This window comes from Pelobates fuscus, chromosome 2 (genome assembly GCF_036172605.1).
Source record: "Pelobates fuscus isolate aPelFus1 chromosome 2, aPelFus1.pri, whole genome shotgun sequence".
NCBI lineage: Eukaryota > Metazoa > Chordata > Amphibia > Anura > Pelobatidae > Pelobates > Pelobates fuscus.
In genome coordinates this window covers 113,405,706-113,429,334 of record NC_086318.1, presented here as the reverse complement: position 1 = coordinate 113,429,334, position 23,629 = coordinate 113,405,706, and the positions used below count along the sequence as shown (strand labels likewise).

Here is a 23,629-nt window from a genome sequence, read left to right as displayed (position 1 = left end):
CTCACTGCTCAATCCTCTGCCATTTAGGAGTTAAATCCCTTTGTTTATGAACCCTAGTCACACCTCCCTGCATGTGACTTGCACAGCCTTCCATAAACACTTCCTGTAAAGAGAGCCCTATTTAGGCTTTCTTTATTGCAAGTTCTGTTTAATTAAGATTTTCTTATCCCATGCTATGTTAATAGCTTGCTAGACCCTGCAAGAGCCTCCTGTATGTGATTAAAGTTTAATTTAAAGATTGAGATACAATTATTTAAGGTAAATTACATCTGTTTGAAAGTGAAACCAGTTTTTTTTTCATGCAGGCTCTGTCAATCATAGCCAGGGGAGATGTGGCTAGGGCTGCATAAACAGAAACAAAGTGATTTAACTCCTAAATGACAGTGAATTGAGCAATGACATTGCAGGGGAATGATCTATACACTAAAACTGCTTTATTTAGCTAAAGTAATTTAGGTGACTATAGTGTTCCTTTAAAAAAAACCTGCAGTCCGGATGGAATCGAACTCCTTAAAATATCTAGGCGTTAACCTAACGGCAGACCCCGGAAAGCTATACGCAGAAAACTATGAACCCATGTTACGGACATTGATAGGGGACCTAGACAAGTGGACGGATAACCCTATTTCCTGGATAGGGCGTATTAACTCCGTGAAAATGAACATTCTACCCCGCCTCCTATTCCTGTTTCAGGCTCTGCCAGTACGAATCACGAAATCTCAACTGGTGCCGTTACAGAGGGCGATAGGCGATTTTGTCTGGCAAAATAAGAGACATAGGATAGCTAGACAAGTCTTATATAGGAAAAAGGATAGAGGGGGACTAGGGTTGCCGAACCTGTACTTCTACTACCTGGCAGCCCAGCTAACCCAGGTGGCCATGTGGCACTCCCCAATGGGGGAAAGAAGGTGGGTGGAGATAGAATCCATGATGGTGGGTCTAGATGTCCCCCAGTTTACCTTATGGGTCTCGAAGGACAAAAGGCCGATGATAAGGGTAACATGCCCGGCCATACTTAATTCCCTTTACCTATGGGATGCTAACAGCGTCAAATATGGGCTTACTTCATCCCCCTCCCCTATGGCTCCGATACTCAGGAACAGAGACTTCCCTCCTGGGATGTCCCCTAGAAACTTCCGAAACATTGAAAAGGCTGGATTACAACGTATCCACAAACTATATAAAAACGGGGAACTTATACAATTCGAAGAACTTCAGCAAGGTAACCACTTGACCCCAGCGGACTTTTTTCGCTATATCCAGATACGAGACTTCGCTAGGAGACCTTGCATTAAAGCAGCAGCCCAGTGTAAGCTATCTTTCTACGAAAGATTATGTCTAGAGGGCACCACACCCAAGGGCATGGTCACGATCCTATACGCTCACCTTAGCACTGAAACTAAGGAATGGGGCAGATTGAAATACATTGATAAATGGGAAGCAGACTTAGGGGAGGCATTGGAAGGCATAGAGTGGCAGGAGATATGGGAAGCAAACAGAAACGTCTCCATCTGTGTTACGATGCAAGAACAGGCATGGAAGACCATGTTCAGATGGTATTCTACACCGGTGACCCTACACAATATGCGGAAAGTAGATACAGACGACTGTTGGAGGAGATGCGGATTAAGAGGCACTTACATCCACATGTGGTGGGAATGCCCCAAAATACAAGGCTTTTGGAAATCAGTAGAAGGTCTGCTGAAACAAACGTTCGGTAAGCCTTTGGTCATGAACCCGTGGATATACCTACTCAACAGGTCCATCGAGGGTTGGACGAAGAGAGAACAGAAACTGGTACACACGATCACTCTAAGTGCGCGCAGAGCGATAGCCACGGCATGGCTCTCACCCGAGGGACCAGAGTTCCGAGGGGTTATATCCAGGATACGGGAAAGCAGAGTCATGGATGACCTGACCGCTAGATTGAAGGGGATGGCTATATCTTTCCAGAGGACCTGGGAACCATGGGATAACAGTCTGGTGGGCTCCAGTAGCGACTGAAGGGATACGAACGAGTGAATAACTAGGTGCCAGGGCCGCGGGATACTGACGGTGTCCTAGACTCTGTTTACCTTGACCGGCCCTCCCCAGGCCCCCCCCCTTTCTCTTTCCCTGGCTACACCTGCTTTTTCTCTTTTTCCTTCTCTCTCTATTCTTCTTCTCCTAGTCTTTTCTATTTTCTCCTAATTCAGTCCTATTTCAGGCCTTGATCTGGCCTATATGGGCTTCGGCCCATCAGTATATAGGGGTATATCTCCTTCTTAGGTCTCATTCCTCTTAGTATTTTTCCTTTTTTGTATATTATTTTATCTGTCTCCCGGGCATGTTTCAACAAACGGAGAAACGAGGATGCTTAAAGGTAGACCTGGCGCATAGAGTTAGAGCTCCATATTCAGCTACATAGCCTGGAATAATTATAAAACCCTAGATAGGTGGCGAAGAACGAAGAAACCAAAGAGAGGCTTATTTATATGTACTCTTGTGCACTATATCACTGTAAGATTCTATTCAAAAAGGGCTTCTGCGCTAGCCTAAACATTACTGAAATCTTGCTGCTCATATCTTGGGTAAAAATGAAGAATTAAAAAATTAAAAAATCCTCGATAGGAGGCAAGTAATGTAGGAAGTATAGAGTGGCTAGTCAGGTGTGCTGATGTTAATCGTTATGGTTGCACTATTATTCTTTGTACTTCGGCTTCTGCGCAAGCCACACAGTTGTATTCCTCTTGCCTTACCTGTCGTGTGCAAAAATAAAGAATTAAAAAAAAAAAAAAAAAAAAAACCTGCAGGTCCTTTGGAAGAAGAGGGCATCTCTATAAGCCAGTTATAAATATGATCACCCTAATTTTAACTTTCGTTCTCAGACGTGATAATTCAATCATTTTAGCAAACATATTTTTAGTATGTGCAGACTCAGAGTTCTAGGAAATGGTAACTAAACATGTTGAGGCTTATAGCCTCTTCCTTTCATATAAAAATCCCTTTTATTTTAATCAACAAACGTCATCATCAGTCAATAATTGCTTTCTAAGAAACATTCATATATTTATTTAAGAAACACCCATATTTAGTGAACAAGTAATCTATTTATGGTCAGGAAACCGATATACATTGCAAATTAACTTTACCACCCAAATTGTATTGATTAGATTCAGCAGCTATTTATTTATTTTATAAATACGATTACATGTTTAAAGTGATTATAAAAAAAAAAAAAAATAACTGCAAATCACCAGGATTTGCCACTTCTGCAGGGAGCACAGAAGTCCTCGCAGTCCAGGACATGGTTCAGTCAATTAGGACACCCTCATAATTTTCACCAAAATTTCTGGTACGTGCAATCAGCACTTGCCAGTAGCCCTATTTTTTAAATAAGATAAATGGAAGAGTTAATAACCGCTGCACTGCTGCTTCAGATTGCTGGCAACACCACTGACAGACCTCTCAACTTTCCTGGGTTTGATGGGATAGCCCCGATGGGAAATGCTCTAATAGCACTCTGCGCATGCTGAGACCTTAATGGGGCCATACAGCATGACTTCACATGGCATGCATTCACGCCAGGCTGATAGGCCCGTTTTTGGACAGGCTGTCCATTTCTGAAAGAGTTTACCTCTTTGGGTGGTGCCATTGCTGCAGTTCACACCATTGGCCTGCGGCTCTTAGCCACACCCCCTCATCCCATTTCATGACTCGCTATTTTGGGAGCTTGCACCACCGAGTTTAAATGCTGTCTATGTTGGACACAATCTACTTAATAATGATGAAGTGCATGGTCTGCATTATCAGCACTGTTAAGAAGTGTGGGGATTATTTCCATAGACTTAGAAACAATACTATACAATGACCTACATTTGTTATGATGTTTACAGATGACCTTTTCTATATGGAGTTTGTGCAAAAAATAAATAAATAAATATATATATATATATATATATATATATATATATATATATATATATATTTATATTTTACTGGTTTACGGTCATGCATGCTAATGCCGAATCCTCTAAGATTTTTACATTTTCATGCTTGTGATTAAAGTGCCTGGACATGGAAATTGAAACATTGCACAAAGCACGTTTCCACAGCTGTGCAACAAGATGGCCAAGTGATTAAGCAGACCTTCTAGGTTGAAATCAAATTATTCGCATATGTGCAATAAACAGAGGCAAATCAAGAATTTTATTTTGGAATTTCTTAGGTCTTTATTTTTTGGTTTTGGAATATTACAGAACAGAGAGTACGTTTTGGTTTAATGGTCTGATACTTTCCAACTGTACCACTTATCAAAAAGGCCCATGAAAGATGGACGTGTGCACGGACATTAAGAGCAAGTGTAGGTCGGGAACTCATGCAATATAAACGAGAAGGTGTTAAACAAGTGGGGTGTACTAAGAAAAATGTGATAATTTAAGGGTTTAGATCCAAGGAGGGACAGTCCTACCAGAGTTAGACCACTATGTTTGACATTAAACCCAATTAAATAACCCAATGGTAAACACTACCTACTCTAGATACCTATATTTGCAGCAACACGGGCAAGCACTTCTTGTTCTATTGTTTTACTATATGTACAAGGGCAGAACTGGCTGGCTTGCATGTAGCAGGACGACTCAGAACCAGAATTATCTCCCAGCCTTATAGCATTCCTCCCACGTGTCCCTATTTAGGAAGCATAGTCCCTAATTTAGACCCAAATCCCTCTGTCCCTCTTCTCTGTCTGAATGTTCGAGAGTACAACACTGAGGTCTAAGAAGGATCCATAAACAGTCTTATTCACCCGAGCAGTCATTAGTAACGGCTGGGGACTTTTTGTCCAGCAAAGGAAACATACTAAGACAAAGTAGTGTGTGTGTGTGTGTGTCTATCTATCTATATATATATATATATATATATATATATATATATAATTTTAACAAACATGATATATATATATATATACACACACACACACACAGAATTCATTTTAATTAAATTATAATGACAATTACAAACACAGTATAGACCTAACCTGCTCCACATATCAGTCAGTTCCATGCCAAGTTGTACCATAATGCATGGCAACACATTGTACAAGGGATCAGCATAACATTTATAACAATTACTAATCTTTTATCTATGCATGGAGTCACTGACATAAAATCATAATAAACAGCACAATAACAAAAATATATAAATATAACTGGAGAAAATGTATGGCAGCAACTTAAATATGCCACTGACTGGAAACCTACACAGATGCCCATCTACAGTTTAGAAATAACGCTGGTTAAGAGAACTGAATCCCACAAAAGAGAATGTGCTAGGAGATATATGGAATGACCGGTACGTATGTGAGAAGAAATAATAACTCGTTGTGTGTATGAAGGGAGTCCCTCTGCATGGCAGACATTTCTTCTATTTTACAGATGTTCTCCACACTAATATACCACTCTGTAATTGGAGGAGGTTCGGTGGATTTCCATTTAGTGGGAATAAGTGACCTGGCTGCTGCCAGTAGGAAAGGGAAACCGGTTCTTCAGTACTGGCTACTGGTGCCATCAATGTGCTCTAAGATGTGTGGGGCTGGGGAGTCTAATAAAGGCCAACCCTTGACGTTAATTTTGTGGAGGACCCCATCCCAATATGGTTGATTGAGTGGACAATGCCACCAGATGTAGAGCAACGTATCACTTTACTGTCCACACCTCCAACATGTGTAGGAAATAACAGGATTCATTTCATGAAGCCTGTGGAGCATACAATACCATATCGTTATTGTAACTAAATTATGTGTACTTCTTATTAACAGTATCCTTATGAGCTTGCAGAACGATTTTTTCTGACTGAGTTAGGGAAATGTTCAAGTCTGCTCCCACCATTCCATGAAAAATGGCTTACTAGGGGAAGCTGCTTCATTGACTTTTGCTTAGACTACTGAGATTAAGTGAGGAATCATCCTCATTGAGGTACAAATTTGTTAAAGGTAGTAAGCGGTGTCTCAGAGGTGGGAATTAATGGGGGTTATCCAACATATCGTTTCAACTGGTGGTTGATAAATATATGTAGCAATGATGGTTCTTTCCCCTGTAATAACTCTTGTAGTGGAATAGTTGGAGTCCCATTAAAGCAGGGGTGGGGAACCTTCGGTCCCCCAGATGTTGTGGACTACATCTCCCTTGATGCTTTGCTAGCATTATGGCTGTGAAAGCATTATGGGAGATGCAGTCCAAAACATCTGGAGGGCCAAAGGTTTCCCACCCCTGCATTAAAGGAACACTATACGCACCCTGACATTCACTTAATCTCATTGAAGTGGTCTTGATGCAGTGATCCTGAAAACAAAAACTGCAATTTTTACATTGCAGGGTTAAGCCAGCCTCACTGGGATCATGGATGGGGGGTGCACAAGTCCAGAGGGACACTATAGTGTTAGGAATAAGAAGATGTATACTAAAGTGTTCCTTTAAAGAAATGCCTGAGCAAATAAGTGTCATGAGTGGATGGCATATTAGAAAGTCTAGGTCTGCCTGAGAGTACCAATGAGTTATGAGTTAATGGTAGTTTATATATTTTAACTGCGTTGGAATTGTCAATGAGAGTACTTCGTAAATAATTTTTCTGTATGAAATACACATTTTGGAGCGGTGGATGGGAGGGATGACAGTGCTACTTTAAAATACAATAAACATGTTAAGAAATCAGTCTGTATAAATATGATACATTGTTCTTGTTCTGAATTACATTTTAGTTGTATAAATTGTTATAAGTCAGCCAGCTAAAATGTATCAGAAGAAGCCTGGCCCTGGCCACACCCGCACTCACACCCCTAAAATCAGAGTGTGCCTCTTTGTCCATTTCAAATGCTGAGAGGTATGTTTTACAGTTTAATTCAAAACATGACTAAGACACACTTGTGCAACTTCTTAAAAACTTTTTTAAATTTTGTTTTCTGAATCTCATACTTTCTAGGGATTAATAAAATGTAAAACAATACATCACAGTGTAATTAACAGCTTTTCATTAATCCTTACACATTTTTCTCCTTCTTCACTGTGCCGAGGATAGCATGATTTATAAGCAGCTAAAATGATCAGCTGGGGTACCATATATCTCACTGAAAGGGACCTGTCCAGCATTTAGGCTGTATATTACCCATACCCATACCCATATTACCCATTACCCATATTTCCCATGTTGGATGGATCAGTCCAAAATGTTATTTGTATAGGCTCACTCTGTAATGGGTCAAATGAGCTTTGAGACATTCTGACTGTGGCCACAAAGGATAAACTAGTAGGTTAGGTGTATTTTTCTAGAGCACATTATGTCCCATCAATTTAACAGGCTGAATAAATTCCTTGTGTATCTCTCAGACAGGGACTGACATACCTCTCTTTATACGCTAATCAAGAAACAAATTAAGTATAACATTCAGATGTCCAGTCCTATTTCATGCTATCATGAAATAATGTGTAAAGCTTGCCTGCTCTGCCAGTAACTGTTAATCAATGTAACCGAAATGGCATTGTTTTCATTTGTTCTGCCAGAGTTCTCACACGGTTCTTGCCAATTTCTAAGACATCAATCAGGTTCTATCCACATATGCCCACCATGAGATCAAGATGTAATGTTATGGCACATGTAAGTAGTTATACCCCTCCAAACAAAACTAGAAGACTAAACCGTTTATTACTCATTAAAGGAACACTGTAACATTAGAAAAATAAACCTGTATTCTTAACACTAAAGTGTCCCTGTCCCTATCTAGTTTACTGCCCCTCCACCCTCCTGTTTGCCATAAAATTAAAAGGGACACCATAGTCACTAAAACAACTTTAGCTTAATGAAGCAGTTTTGGCGTATAGATCAAGCCTCTGAAGTTTCACTGCTCAATTCTCTGCCATTTAGCAGTTAAATCACTTTTGACTTTTCATTCAAGCGGCCCTGAGCGGTATATCGCTCTAAGGGAGCAACTTTTGACTTTTCATTCAAGCGGCACTGTCACGCCGAACTTACCTTTCTCCTATTGTTTCCAATTTCTCTTTCTCTCTCAAATCTGTTGTTCTTTCCTTTATTTCCGATCTAGTTTTGTTTAAAACATAAAATGAAGTAGGGACTACTTTGTCATATGTATTTTTCCTATGCTTAACTTTCTTTGACCAGAGAAGGCGTTTAAGTCTGCTCCATTCCTGTGTCAAGAAGGGTGAGTTCCTTCTTTGATACAGGAAATGGAGCTGACTTAAGCTCCTCCTTGGGTCAAAGAAGGTTAGGCGTAGGAGAAATACACACGACAGTAGTCCCTACTTCATCTTATATTTTAAACAAAACATAAGAAAGTTAAGAGTAATAATATTGTGCATTTACTCCTACCACAGTCTATCCTGTATGAATCTATGTACGCTGTTGTGGCATGTTGAGCTGCTGCATCATGTGATATTCTATGAACTGCTGCTTCTAGAGATGTGTTCAACCCTGCAATGAAAACATTGTTGTTTCTACAATGGCTGTGTTTTAAAATGCAGGGTTAACCCCTTAAGGACCAAACTTCTGGAATAAAATGGAATCATGACATGTCACACATTTCATGTGTCCTTAAGGGGTTAAATGACAGGACCACTACACCCAGACCATTTCACTGAGATAAGTGGTCTAGGTCAGTGTTCCCCAACCCCCGGGCCGCGGACCGGTACCGGTCCGTGGATCAAACGGTACCGGGCCGCCCAGGGGTGTGCGAGCCTGCCGGCTAATGCAGGGCTGGCATTGCCCAAGTGCCAGCCCTGCAATGTGCCTGCGGACCGGAGGGGAGATCAGAGATCTCCCTCCCCGGTCTGCAGGCACTGTGCTGACAGCCGGCAGGGGAGAGAGAGAGGACCCAGGAGCTCTTACCTGCAGCTCCTCCGGGTCCTCCTCTCGCGAGATTTGGAGCGTTGCCGCGGTAACCACGGCAACGCTCCAAATCTCGCGAGAGTGAACTCTAGCCCTGTAACTGGGCTAGAGTTCATCTCACCACCACCGGACCACCAGGGAATCCCCACCGGACCACCAGGGACTAAGAAATGTCCCCCCTCCTCCCAGTAAAGGTAAGAAGGGAGGGGGGACATCAATATATTATTTTTAATTAAATAAATAAAAAAAAGCCTCCCTACCCTCCTTACTCCCCATACACACACTGCCCCATACACACACTACACACACAGCCCTACACACACTGCCCCATACACACACTACACACACTGCCCCACAAACACTGCCCCATACACACACTACACACACAGCCCCACAAACACTGCCCCATACACACACTACACACACAGCCCCACAAACACTGCCCCATACACACACTACACACACTGCCCCCATACACACACTACACACACTGCCCCCAAACACTGCCCCATACACACACTACACACACAGCCCCCATACACACACTACACACACTGCCCCCAAACACTGCCCCATACACACACTACACACACAGCCCCACAAACACTGCCCCATACACACACTACACACACTGCCCCCATACACACACTACACACACTGCCCCCAAACACTGCCCCATACACACACTACACACACAGCCCCCAAACACTGCCCCATACACACACTACACACACAGCCCCCATACACACACTACACACACTGCCCCCAAACACTGCCCCATACACACACTACACACACTGCCCCACAAACACTGCCCCATACACACACTACACACACTGCCCCGCAAACACTGCCTCCATACACACACTACACACACTGCCCCACAAACACTGCCCCATACACACACTACACACACTGCCCCACAAACACTCCCCCATACACACACTACACACACTGCCCCCAAACACTGCCCCCATACACACACTACACACACTGCCCCCAAACACTGCCCCCATACACACACTACACACACTGCCCCACAAACACTGCCCCATACACACACTACACACACTGCCCCCAAACACTGCCCCATACACACACTACACACACTGCCCCGCAAACACTGCCCCCATACACACACCGCCCCAAACACACACACACTGCAACTCTCACACACACTGCCACCCTCACATACACACTGCACCGCTCACACACACATACACACAATTTTGAGTCTATGTCTTTATGTGACTGTGTTTGTGATTTTCTGACTATGTATGTGTCTGCGTGTTTTTTTAATATATGTGACTGTTTTTTTTTTTTTGTCTTATTAAATCAAAACAAGCGGGCCACGGAAAAATTATCAAATGTTTACCGGTCCGCGGCGATAAAAAGGTTGGGGAGCACTGGTCTAGGTGACCTTAGTGGTCCTTTAAAGGAAACATCAGACACAGATATAACCAAGGCCAACCTTGGGAACAAAGTGAATCCTAATATAATAATGGTTAATTATTCAGCAAGAAAGATAATATGCATATTAAGATTTATAATTCTTTATTTTGAGAAGTGCTTATTTCAGACAATACAGGTTTTATGTATTTTTTCAGTATAACATTTGAAGAGTATAAGTGTTACAGGACAGGAAAAATGCACCATTTTATTTTATTTTCTCCATTCTTATGTGCCCTGTGCTACCTTGTGGAGCTACTATCAGGTGTAGGGAACAGTTAGGTTGTTCAGGTGGCTTTACAGTGGTTTTATCTCCTATGTAAGGTATATCGCTCTAAGGTAAAGTAATTCAGGTGCATATCACATAGTGTGGTGGCGGTTTGCATGAAGGATTGCGAGAGGGAGTATGACCTGCTGCCACTTGTAGTGTGGTGGTTTGGCTTTACGGATCGGTGTGATGCAAGAGGTGGCTGTTGCTTGAGTGGGTGGTGATGTGCCTCAGGCGTGTCCGTGTGAATGTTACCCTGTAACCATAGGGTGCGGGGGACCTCTGAATTGTAACAGTATGAGCTACTGGGCCGCTATAACCTATATAACACTGAGATACACAGTGGTAAAGATAGATTAAAGTTGCAGGCAGCAGGCATCAAACAATAAAGTGAAACATTGCTTTAGTCTCATGGCTGTGTCAGCCGGGTCAGTGGGCTCCAGCCGGATCTTTCCTATAGTCAAGTCCCAATTGATGAGAGGCTCCCAGGCCGTGGCATTAAGGGGACCACCGTCTCAGGAATCCATAATCTGTTCGTGGTACTTCCAGGGGTGCTGAGGTCAGGTGCCTCTATTCCGAAACTTGCGTATAGTGTAGGCGCTTCCGTGAGTGCGCGGTGTGTATGGATAGTTCCATTCCGGGTTACCAGTAAGGTGCCCTGCATTCCCCAGTGGTAAGACACTCCTTTGGACCGGAGGTGAGTTGTAAAGGGGCCAGGATGTCTGCGCCACTGCAAAGAAATTTAACGAGGAGTCCTCAAACGGCAGTGGGGTTTTGCCCCGTACAGCCACCATAATACTGCATTTGTCATTCGTAGAGGTGCAGCGGATGATCACATCCCGTGACTCAGAGGTGGAGGGTTTGGCCATGCTGGTGATTCTGAAGACGCCATCTAGTGTGACTTTTTTGGCTGCCGCTGGTGGGAGTATGGCGGCTAACAGCCTCCGAGTATAATGCGGGTGTTCTTCTGCTCCTACCGCCGCTGGTATGCCCCGGATTTTAAAGTTGTTCCACCATAGTTGGTCTTTAAGGGTGGTCAGCCGTTGTGCCAGTGTTTGGTGGAGAGTATTGAGCTGCTGTAATGGGCCTTTTAGGTTGGACACCTCAGTTTGGACATTCAGGAGGTCTTCCTTCATAGCCTTTATGCGGTCTGTGTTAGCTTGAATTTCCTTGCGTACATGTGCAAGGTCAGCCGCCATCATTTTATGGAGGTCTGCGAGAAATAGTTTAACGGTCACCTTTAGTAGTCAGTGCTGTGCTGTCTGCCTGCTGTAAGCTCTGGGGTGGCTCATGTTGGGGTGTTTGCTCTGTATCCATGTCCCGGCTCTCTGTCCCCGAGGATTGCGCTGCTGTGGCATAGCCGGACTCTGCAGGTCACTGGAGCATAGCCCCTATGTCCATGTTGGACTTTTGTGTTTGACATTTCATGTCTGGAGTATCGGGCAGCGGGGGCAACCAGGATTGCTCCGGTATGTTTGGATTGTGTGCTCCGATGAGGATGTCAAGGAATGATTCTAGGCCTCGAGTGGTGGTAGGCCCCAGATCTACGCCTCTGTTTGTTTTTTACTTGGAGTGTACTGAAAGGGCATCGATCGATGCGGTAAGGTGGCCTGTATGCAAATTTCAGGGTTTTGGAGCTTGATGGCATGCTGGGAAGGAGAGCTTTGGTGGATTTTGTTGGGCTCATGAGGAGCTTAAAGAAATGGCGACTGTTCAGTTACATGAGTTCGCTCCGCCCCCGAATACTTAGATTTATATTATGTATGGATATATATTTTTTTGCCAATATCTCATACATACACATTTTCACCTCAACATTTTGAGGGAGACTAGCAGCACAAAAAATGTCTACGAAAAAGGTGGACATGCAAGTAAAACACAAACAAGACAGCACGAGGGTCTCTGAAGGTTCCTATGGAATTACAAAGCTCTGCTGGAGCAAAAGAGGCTGCATGAGAGTCTGTGAAGACACATTCAAGTCTTTGGCAGAACAGCCTGCACCCATAAATGTGTATGGAGAAAATGGCACTGGAATCAGCGGGCTATGGAGGGAACACCGACCATGTGAATATCCGAGGAGAAGGCGGTAGTAAAATCACAAGGTTCTGGGAGGGACAAAGACACCACATGAATGTCTATGGGGAAGTTAGCACTAACATTAAAAAGTTCTAACAAAGGCCTTCAGAACGCTCTGCTGTGACTAAGAAGTCAACATGAGTGATTGAAGGAAATTAATTTAGTAGTTTGGTTTATTTAGAAATAAGAAGATAAAGTATCTAGATAGGGCACCACAAGAAGAAACCTATAGGTACAATTTGCTTTACATATTCTCAATAGTTCACTTCCATCATTAATACCTTTAGGAATTATTTATTTTCATAGAATGTATATGCCTTTGAAGGTAGCTTTATTTATAAAAAAAAAAAAAAAATCTATCTCCAGTATGTATTTGCTTGTGCATCTTTAGAAAGAAAAGCTCTCATATTGCAAGACAGACATGATCTCAGATGGTATGAGAGGCAAATTACTGGGCAGTGATTTCAGACAGACCACGTGCTTGCAGGTCAAGTACCACAGGGTGAAGCATGAGAAGGGGTGGCAATAACAGACTTACTGCTAAAAATAAGAACGTTTAAACACAGGATAAGAGGAACTTTGAATGATAACTACTTAATAAAAATCTAAAATGTTCCTTTACTTCCAGGTTTTCTAGTTCTCTAGGTACATTGCTCTGGCTGGAAGTATTATGAGATTAGTAGGGTATTTGAGAAGCTTTATGGCAGAGGGGGGGGGGAGGGGGGATCTTACATGTCTATGCAAAAAGCACAGCATGCACTTTCAACTCTTCCATCAACACTCCAAGCTCACTTGATACTTGGAACACAACTTCTTTCATTAACTTATAAGGTTACTGTGAGGCTGCTGTGATCTCTTGCTAGTCTTTGTAGGTTTCAGTGTCATTTCTACAAATGGAAAGGATAGATAGATAGGATAGAGAGATAGAGTAATACAAAAAGCTGCTTGCACTCACACTGTTTTGAAGAATAAAAATATTTCTTTATTTGGGGAGTTTAGCGATGACATAACACACCACACGGTTACGCTCGCAGCGTTAAGGAGCCGAAAGAGTTAGCGAGCCACGGAGTACGTGGCGGTTATGGCGGCACCGACAATGGATCCTACTCAAGGGTAGATCCGCTTTGAGACAGAAAGCTGAGGTGGAGACAGTAACCCGGAGGAGGCTTGGCACGGTACCCTCGACTAAAAGTGAAGGCTTGGTGTCGCTTACACAGCTGGTGCGGTGTGCTCAAGTGAAGAGGAGGATTGGTGGCAGTAGCGGGTAACAATAGATCTGAGATAGACCATGCCCGCCAAATGAATGAAAACAGAGGAAGAGCGTGAGAAGGGAGAACTGGAGGAGAAGACATATTTTATAAACATCTAAAGGAGGCTTCAGAACAGATAAATTAATCCAGTACACTATATCTGTTTACAAGATAATTGGCTTTTTTTACTCTGCCGCTTTTTTTAAAGAGCAAGTGTAAATGACACAAAATTGTGACAATGAAATGCTGTAAGGGATAAAATCCTATACAGAAACCAAATTCATTTCAGTGAAAAGATTCAGGCTGAGAAAGGGAGAATGAGTGAAAAGTATAAGTAGAAACACTAAGAGTTGCCTCCCTCAAAAACAAGCCCCTAAAGCACAGGTACTCCTATACCAATTAACAGAAGTACAGGTGGAGAGAGAAAAGAATGAAAATCAGGAAGTGGGAAACTAATCTGTAAACTAACTTCCTTTTGTTATTCTTTCTGTACTAAGAAAACAAAGGGATCAACTGCATTGTGATACATGTTTGTAATGAAAATCTAGTGGTCACTCCAAAAATAAAACACTTTATTAATTTTTTTTAACGAGTTTAAGGGGATAGCTTGGATTTTTTTTTTTACATAAAAGAATCACCAAAACTAAAAAGGAGACACAATGACTGCCAAGAAGGGCCAAGACACTAAACAGTTGACTAAAAAGAAAAAACGGGAAAAAGATCAGAGGGTAGAGAAACGCCTTTCCTTTTTTTCACCCCAGACATTAAAACCAGAAGGAGATATATCAATCCTGGAACACAAATTAATTAATATCGGTTGGATATCTTCTATTTCCTCTTTATTCATATATTTATATATCTATTTTAGGATATTTAGGGAAATTAATAGGATAAAGTAAAGTTTAAAGAATTTAGGGGCTAGATAAAACAGATAGAGATACTTGGATTCTATATACTCTTTATGACAAGTTTGGATTAGTTTTTATATTACTACATAAATTGAAGAAAAAAAAAAGAAAAAAAGAAAAAATCGTAACCTAGATGCATTCAATTCAGTAAGATACTATAAAGGTAATAAAGCCAACAGAATGTTATCCAATAAGTTAAAAAATAAAAGAGCAGATTTAAAGATTAAAATAAATTATTTTTGAGGGAGAGACATTTCTTTCCCCAGAAGGAATAGGCTCGGCATTTAGCAGATACAATCAGGTTTTATACTCACTACCAGTAGGGACTAATTGCATTGAAATCCGTAAGTATTTTAAGGATAAAATATTCCCAAAGCCAACTATAGAGGCGCTAGAGGAGAATTATAAACCTTTCTCCATTGAAGAGATAGTTAAAATGATTGACAGGCTCAAACCCAAAAAAAATCACCGGGCCCCGAGGGCTTTGATGCTTTTTCTTTTTTACAAAAAAACATTCAAAAACGTATTGGCGCCCCATTTAACGGAAATGTTTAATGAGATAGCAGAGAAAGGTGAATTCCAAGAGGAAGTGTTAAAAGGAAATATCATCCCGATATTAAAAGTGGGAAAAGAGCCTACAGAAGTAACTAGCTATAGGCCTATATCTTTTTAAATGCTGACTCTAAGATCTATGCAGGCATAATTACGCAAAGACTCAAATCCATAATGGAAAGACTTATCCATAGAGATCAGGTAGGCTTTATCTTTGGGAGATCTTCATCAAATCATATTAGAAGCCTGCTGAGGCTATATGAAGATGCCAATAGGAGACAGATATTCCAGCTGACACTGTCACTTAATGCAGAAAAGGCCTTTGATAGGGTCAGCTGGGATTTTATGAGTGAGGCCCTCAAAGCATTTGGAATTCAGGGAATATTATATCAAACAATAATGGCTCTTCATTCATCACCTACGGGCAGAGTAATAGGCTTGGGAGTAAGATCAGAATGGTTCCGGTTTACAAACGGGACCAGGCAGGGATGCCCACTCTCCCCACTATTGTATATACTTTCGTTAGAGCCTTTAGTCATGGAAATTAGTCTATATCCTTTAATGCTCTGGTTAGCTCTATAAAATTTACAAAAAATCCAACTTTATAAAACGTTACTTATTGTTGAGGACCCTCCTAATTCAGTACAGAAAATTATAAAAAATAATAGAAGTATATTGCAAAGTATCAAATTATAAGTTGAATTTAGGGAAAACTGTAGCAATGGTAGCAAACTGTAGCAAAGATATTTGAAAGACAAGGAAATTAAGCAACTAGATTGATTATATCGTTTTACATTGGCTGAACATCAGTTTTATTATTTGGGTATAAATATTTCTTTAAATCCAATTAATTGGATGGAGATTAATATGCTACCTTTGATTAGATAGATGAATAGATCCTTAAAGAAGTGGAAGGTACTAGAGCTATCTTGGTGGGGTAGAATAAATCTAATAAAGTCATACATACTCCCGAAGTTTCTTTATAGAATGCTTTCTTTAATGACATCAATGCCCTGGTTGGAGCTTACACAATCAGCATATAACCATTTTTTTATATAGTTAGATAAAAAAAAAAGACTTGGTTTACAAATCCAAAAAAAAAAAAAAAAAAAAAAAAAGGGAGAAAGGAGGCCTAAGGATTCCCTTTATAAAAGACTTTGCTCAGGCAGCTATATTAATGAATGCAATAATTACACAAAACAATACATAGTTAACACTCTTTAGTGCTTTAAGAATCGATTGCACTTTAATGTACATAGCAGTTTTAGCACTTTCTATCTTAACATGAACTTTATGGATATTTCGTCACTTTACATGCAATTGGTCTCACTTTACTCTAGTACACACCTAGCACTTTAATATACACTTTGACATTACAGTCAAGCAATTAATATTATACCTTGCGAGGATGTCTTCAGTATCTTTGAATTTTTCACTCCTTTACTCTAATTGGCTATATTATCTTATGTGGTATATTGTTCTTTTTCAATCACGGTGTTTACATTTTATTATTTCCTTCTGTTTCTATGATGCTCTGTGTAGCGGTGGGTTACAATGACAACACATTGTGCGCCGTTACGCAATTTCCAGGTGTGGCACGTCCACACATGCGCACACCGTCCTGAGGTACGCCGAGGGGCTAATATGATTCACTGGTGGTGAGTACATTTTTTCTGATTTATCCTAATTTATGGGCTATATAAGAGAGTTCTTTCATTTGTTTGAAATGTTGTTGATCCTGAGGAAAGCCCCGAACGAGGGTTGAAACGTTGATTTTATGGAATAACTTCAAATAAAGAAATATTTTTATTCTTTCTCCCCCCCCCCCCCCCCCCCCAAAAAAAAAAAAAAAACGTGAGTGCAAGCTGCTTTTTTTGTATTACTGTATCTTGAGAGAGAGAGAGAGAGATCTCTATTGCAATCAGGATGCAAGTAAATTAGCATCTAATGACAGACAAGTAAATAAAGTCCTCCGGTCACAGCTCAGAGCAGAAAAAGAAATGCTGTGCCATCTGCAGAAGGCTTTTTTAGTTCCTACTGATCTAGCACCCAAATTTAAAGTGGCACAGTCATCAGAAATTAGCTAAAATAATAGAATCACTTTTAAATTGGTCTATACCTTGTACTGATTTTATACTCAGACTGAAAGCTTGTTTAAGCAGGGTTTACTTCCCCACTTGTATCCAGTATATTCTATATGTAAATAACTTTTTGTCAAATATCCCCAATTTATAAATGTACAGTGCTGCAGAATATGTTGGCGCTATCTGAATGCTTAAAATAACAATAATTATTATTTTGTAATCTGCTGAGCAGCATCTTTTATTTATTTTATTTATTCATTATTATTTTATAATTTTATGTATTTTAGAAAATATACAGTAATGTTTCATGACAAACTGAATAAATAAATCTGCTTTGTTTGTGTATATTGGACGTGCAGTTAACACTGGATAATTCAACTTTGAAGAACTTTCTTTGTCCCACCTGTACAGTGAAAGTTGGGAGGTTCTCAACATATAACCAATTCTGATTGGCTGCTGGGATCACATGTTCTCAGCAACCTTTATTTTTTTGAAGTGGTCACAGTATACTCCTACCATCATAATCACTACAGAGGGCTGTAGTGGTTAAAATGGCAGGACTAACCATTGATTGGTAAATGTCACGGAGCTTTTAAATCTTGATCAAATTCAAAGATTGCCACCTCCTTGCTACAAGTGTCAGAACTTCAAGTAGAAATTAAAACTAATTGAACTACAACAGCGTTAGATGAATATTGCATTAAAATGCTTTGTGTAAAGAAACTGTTATTGAGATAGCTTTGCATAGTTGTCCAAACAAAACAAAACATTTCAGCAAGATATCAGACAATTATATTCTTACACTGTGCTGGAAAGTCTGAATGCAGACCACATGCATAAATAAAATGCAAAGAACTGTGCGCTGACATTATAAAGCGGCACTGTCATGCTGCACTTACCTTTCTTTAACCCCTTAAGGACTTCTGGAATAAAAGGGAATCATGACTTGTCAGACATGACTTAAGGGGTTAATCGATTCCTCTTCTCTCCCTCTGTCAGGATCTGTTCTTTATTTCTTCCTGTCTGCTCTAGTTTTCTTTACAACGTAAGACAAAGTAGGGACTACATTATCTTATGGAGGTTTCCTACGCTTGACCAGCTTTGACCAGCGGCGGAGCAAAGTGTGCTTCATTTCCGGTTGTCAGAGCAATTTTCTCACAATTCTCACCTTTGATCCGTGATCTCACAATGCTTCCTGTCAGTTAAACAGAACGCCGGCTAAACTACCGAATTTCGTCCTATCAGATTGAAAACAGTTTTTTCATTCACGTTAGGACGCAATTTGGGACTTTGTTCGGATCGGAATTTCATTCTAATGAATGAAACTCCGATCCTATTCTTGCGGCGGCATCTTGCTGCCTCTTAGTAGGTATCAGGGAGCTATCTACCAAAAGGCTGAAAGACCTACATTGGTCTTTCTCAAAGGTGAGAATTGTGGGAAAATTGCTCTGATTACCGGAAACAAGGCACACTTTGCTCCTCCGCTGTTCAGAGATGGTCCGGCGTAGGAAACCTCCATAAGACAAAGTAGTCCCTACTTTGTCTTATGTTTTAAAGAAAACTAGAGCAGACAGGAAGAAATGAAGAACAGCTCCTGACAGAGGGCGAGAAGAGGAATCGATTAAAGAAAGGTAAGTGCAGCATGACAGTGCCGCTTAAGTACACTTACAGCTCCACTTCCTTCAGAGCGCTAAACACACAACGTGAATAGAAACTGATAGTGTGAGCATTGCCTCCTTCAGAGCGCTAAACACACAACGTGAATAGAAACGGATAGTGTGAGCATTGGTAGCAAAGCCAGTTTTAGCCTGCTAGTTAATATTGGTGCACTGATTATTACAGAGTCAATTGTCCTCTACCTTCATTAGATGCGTATTAAAGGAGCAATAACAAATACATATTGTAAGGCTCTGCTCCACCCCCTGGATATCCTCACTAGTGATGGTCTCCCAGAACAATCCAATGCTTCTCAAAGAAAATCTTGGGTGTCCTTCGGTGCATGCGCAGCAATCACTGTGCTTCACCCATAGTATGCTTTCCATTGAGAAGCACTGTCTTCTGCTTCCAACAAGCATTCCTGCTCAGGAGTTTCTGGCTTTCCATAGGAAGTTGTGGATGCCTGGAGAGGTGCCCAGTAAGAAATCAAACCATTCTAAAGCTAGGTGAAGTGGTTATGGTGCTTGGAGTGTGTAACTGAATAAACCCCAATGTGTTTAAAGCATAAAGCACTCCGGTTTCTTTTAATAACACAATTTAGGCAGTTAGGGTACTTGGGCAAAATTGTATCCAGAGCACAGTATAGTATTCTGTTATGGCTAAATCTCCAGGTTATATATTTGTAATAGCCAGTTTTATGCAACAATAATAAACCGGGGTGACTTGCCTTAAAATGACTATTAAACTTGGCAAGTGAGTGATGACTGCAACGGCTGTCTATTGCTCACAAGCGTTCATATAGTTACTGCAAATACAATGTTACCTGCTCATCATCGTCAATACCAGTAACTAAAAACCAAGAATTATTATGATCCCCATCGACTTTAAAGGTGGTGAACTGTCACTTCGCTATTGAATAAAACACTAGAAATCACCTATAACTTGCATTAGGAAACCTTTTTTTTCCCCATGAAATGCTCTGCTTTCTTTTAAATCTATAATCAATATTTTAGCATGTGCCATACCAATCCAGTTCAGACAAGGGAAAGGCAGGGCAAGCATTACAAATAATTAGGAGATCTAGAAACATCGTTAAATTTTCGGTTTGCCTTTTCTCTGCTGACTGCCTTATGCCAAGGACAGAGCTCATAATTATTATTATTATTTATATAGCGCCAACAAATTCCGCAGCGCTGTGCAATTGGTGGACAAACAGACATGTAGTTGTAACCAGACAAGTTGGACACACAGGAACAGAGGGGTAGAGGGCCCTGCTCAATGAGCTTACATGTTAGAGGGAGTGCGGTAAAGTGACACAAAAGGTAAGGATAGTATTAGACTAATGACAGTTGCAAGAGAGGAATCAGTCGGGAGCTAATAACAGTTTAATTGATACGCTTTTATGAAGAAGTGGTAATAATGATCAATGACAGGGAGCTAGGATGCCCATTTATACAATAATGAGGTTGGATTTCTAAATTTGTTTGATTTAATTTTGTCACTCCCCACAAACACATATTTGTTAAATGTAGGGATATGTAAAAATAATAAAAATCCTGAGAAGTAACAATTCTACTTTAAGTCTAAAAATGCACATCACCCAAACATGAGCACACGATTCAAAGCAGCGACTAATATTTTCATTGTATATAGAAAGCAGGGTCAGTCAATGACAGCACCAAACCACTTGTTGTTATGGTCATAGCACGAGGCCTTCAAAGAGCTGCTAGTGTAAAGTATACCTGCCACGTACTGCTAAAATCCAACTAAATCACCCCATCAGTGTGCAAAGTATTGTACCTACACATCCTTCCTGGCAGAGTTAGCTGTGAGCAATTACGGATTTCAAATAATAATTCAACTTTTCAAAAGTAATTATGTTCATAAATATTTGTGAGCAAATTAAAGCGGCTTTTTACATGTGTTTTTCAACAAGATCACAAACATAACTATGACATAATGTATGAGATCATGATCTCTGTGTTACAATTAAAACTGATGAGAAACAGATACTGTTATTCATGCATCCAAAGCCTGGATTCCATGCAGTTACAATACACATTCATGTTTCAGGCCTCGATCTTAAACAGACACTTTTGGCTTCTAAACTTTCTGTCTCTCATTTACAATTATTCACATTGTGCTCTTCTTCCAATATTGGCCACAATTCCTTTCTCGTGAACAAATAGGTGAAAATAAATAAATCGATTTTAAAATGTCTGTTATTAGCAGGTATACATTGCAGAAGAATCCAGCAGTTCTTTATAACGATACAATGAGGTCACACAGCAACATATAATTGACATAATAAATGTCGACAAATAAAAGAGTTGTAGGCTCAAAAGCTTACAATCTAGGAAAATTGTATAAAGTACATTTCATAGTGCAATAATATATCTATGGCATCTAGCAAAAGATACATGTCATTAGACTGAGCAGCCTAGCAGACAGTTAACACAGTTATTTTATATAATAATTGCACACATACATCTAATAATAATAATATACACATAATAATCACACATATAAATATAATAAATACATATAATAATCCCATACATACATATAATTATAATAATAATAAATAATAATAATAATAATATAACAAAACCCACACGCACAAATAAAAATCCCACACATACATCTAAAATAATATTAAAAATCCCACACATACATATAATAGTAATAATCTCACACACAAATATATTTAATATCTATAATAAATCCCAAACATACATATATAATAATATTAAGAATCAAACACATACATATATATAATAATAATAATAATAATAATAATAATATTGATAATAATAAATCACACCCATACACCCTGAGTGGGATTTAAACATAATTTTCCCATACACATTGTAATACTAGAATAGGTTTAGATAAGTAACTCTGAACAGCACCCATCATGCTCTGCCAAGCCCTCGATGCTGGGAGTTGTAGTCCACAGCTGATGGAGCACACATTCTGCCACTGTCCTCATTCATATCAGCCTGGCTAGGATTACTCACGAGAAGAAGGGGTCCTCCTCGAAGTCTCTGAGCAGGCTGCCGAACATTGTGCCGCTTGTCAGGGGACACCAATGCGGGAGATCCCTCGGCTTCAGCTGCTCAGCGAAAAGTCCAGGGTGAGAGCCTGCAGCTACAATAGGATATCAGGATCCTGCGTGACGTGACCCGGAGCGGACGCTCTGATTGGCTGGCAGAGCACAAACATCTCCAGCGAGAAGCTTCCCTCATTACCATGGCTACCGATTGTCAACAAATCCACTGCCAAGAGGTTTTAGTGATATATCAATTCTAGACCGTTCTAGAACTAAATGGACATGCATAGACAGGCAGAGCAGCCACCAGAACTGAACACACAGACACTGCTCTGGGAACATGGGTTATAGTGTGTTTGTATAAGGTTTATTGGGCTAAAATTCTGAGCGCAATAATGTCAACCTAACCACATAAAATGACCAAAAACCTTCCTGTGGAGTTCTGTGAAACATATAAAGCGACTTAGCTCTAACCATGTTTAGAAAACTTTAATAGTTACTAAAGTGAGCATTGTCAGGAATTCAAAGTGAATTTCAATTTCAGGGTAAAACAGTTGAATTTAAAGAATTCTCCAAATTCGCTATGCATCCAGGTTGGCTATTTTGGTCTAAAATTAAAATTTTTACTGGAATTCACTTGGGAAATTTTCATGTGAACTCTAATGATTGTGAAATGTGGAGAATTAGAGGCACACTGTAGCACCATAACCACTAGAAAGTACTATAGTGGCCATGTTTCCTGGAGTATCCAGGGCCCTTTAATGGTAATCAGTGGAAGTCAGGCTCCCGAATGCAGTACACAGAAAGAAAAGGCTTGAGAAAGACTACTGTGACAGCTGATACACTGCAATATTCCCTCATTAAAAGGCCACTTACCTCGTTGTGTCTGGCACCCATTGTCCTTCCAGCCTGAGTTGCTATAATAAAGCAGTCCTTCCCTTTCTCTCACCCATAACAAAGGGTTACTTCAACCACCATGACCCTTTCAGTGATTTGAACTGTTCGTGGTGATAGGAGTCTGGATGTGCAGTGTTTCAGCTTGAAACACCGTACTCAGGGCCGGTCTGTCCATAAGCCCAGATGGGGTCATGGCTCCAGGCTGCACTCTGACAGGGACGGCATTTTGCTGCCCCCGTCATCATCTAACCCAGGTAATTTGTTCTAGATTAGTGGGGCCGTCTGACTAGAGCAAGCATGTCAAACTCGCGGCCCACAATGAACACCTTTACGGTCCGGTGAGCCGTGAGTACATGCTTAGTGTTAAAGCAGAGGAGTCACCTGCTTTCTCCACATTACAGGTGCCTACTCTGCTAAAATTTACCCGGCTGGGACTCGGAGAGGTCGTTGGAGGAGCTCAGTCTTCCTGCGGCTCACTGCTCAGTTGCGCGCCCTGTCTATAGTGATACCAGGTGCCGGAATATGACGTCATATTCCAGCACCCTACATCACTAAACTTCGTG

At 40.7% G+C, this 23,629-nt stretch overlaps 1 protein-coding gene across 3 annotated transcripts in view; it reads right to left on the bottom strand.

Moving 5' to 3' along the window:
• Positions 1 to 22,254, bottom strand: part of MLF1 (myeloid leukemia factor 1) — a 49,002-nt gene extending 26,748 nt beyond the window's left edge. For all 3 annotated transcript variants that reach the window (XM_063442598.1, XM_063442597.1, XM_063442599.1), the window contains exon 1: positions 22,138 to 22,254. In XM_063442598.1, coding sequence (XP_063298668.1) covers positions 22,138 to 22,184 — 47 coding nt within the window. In that variant the 5' untranslated portion in view covers positions 22,185 to 22,254. The remainder of the gene's footprint in view (positions 1 to 22,137) is intronic.
• Between the last annotated feature and the right edge of the window lie 1,375 nt (positions 22,255 to 23,629).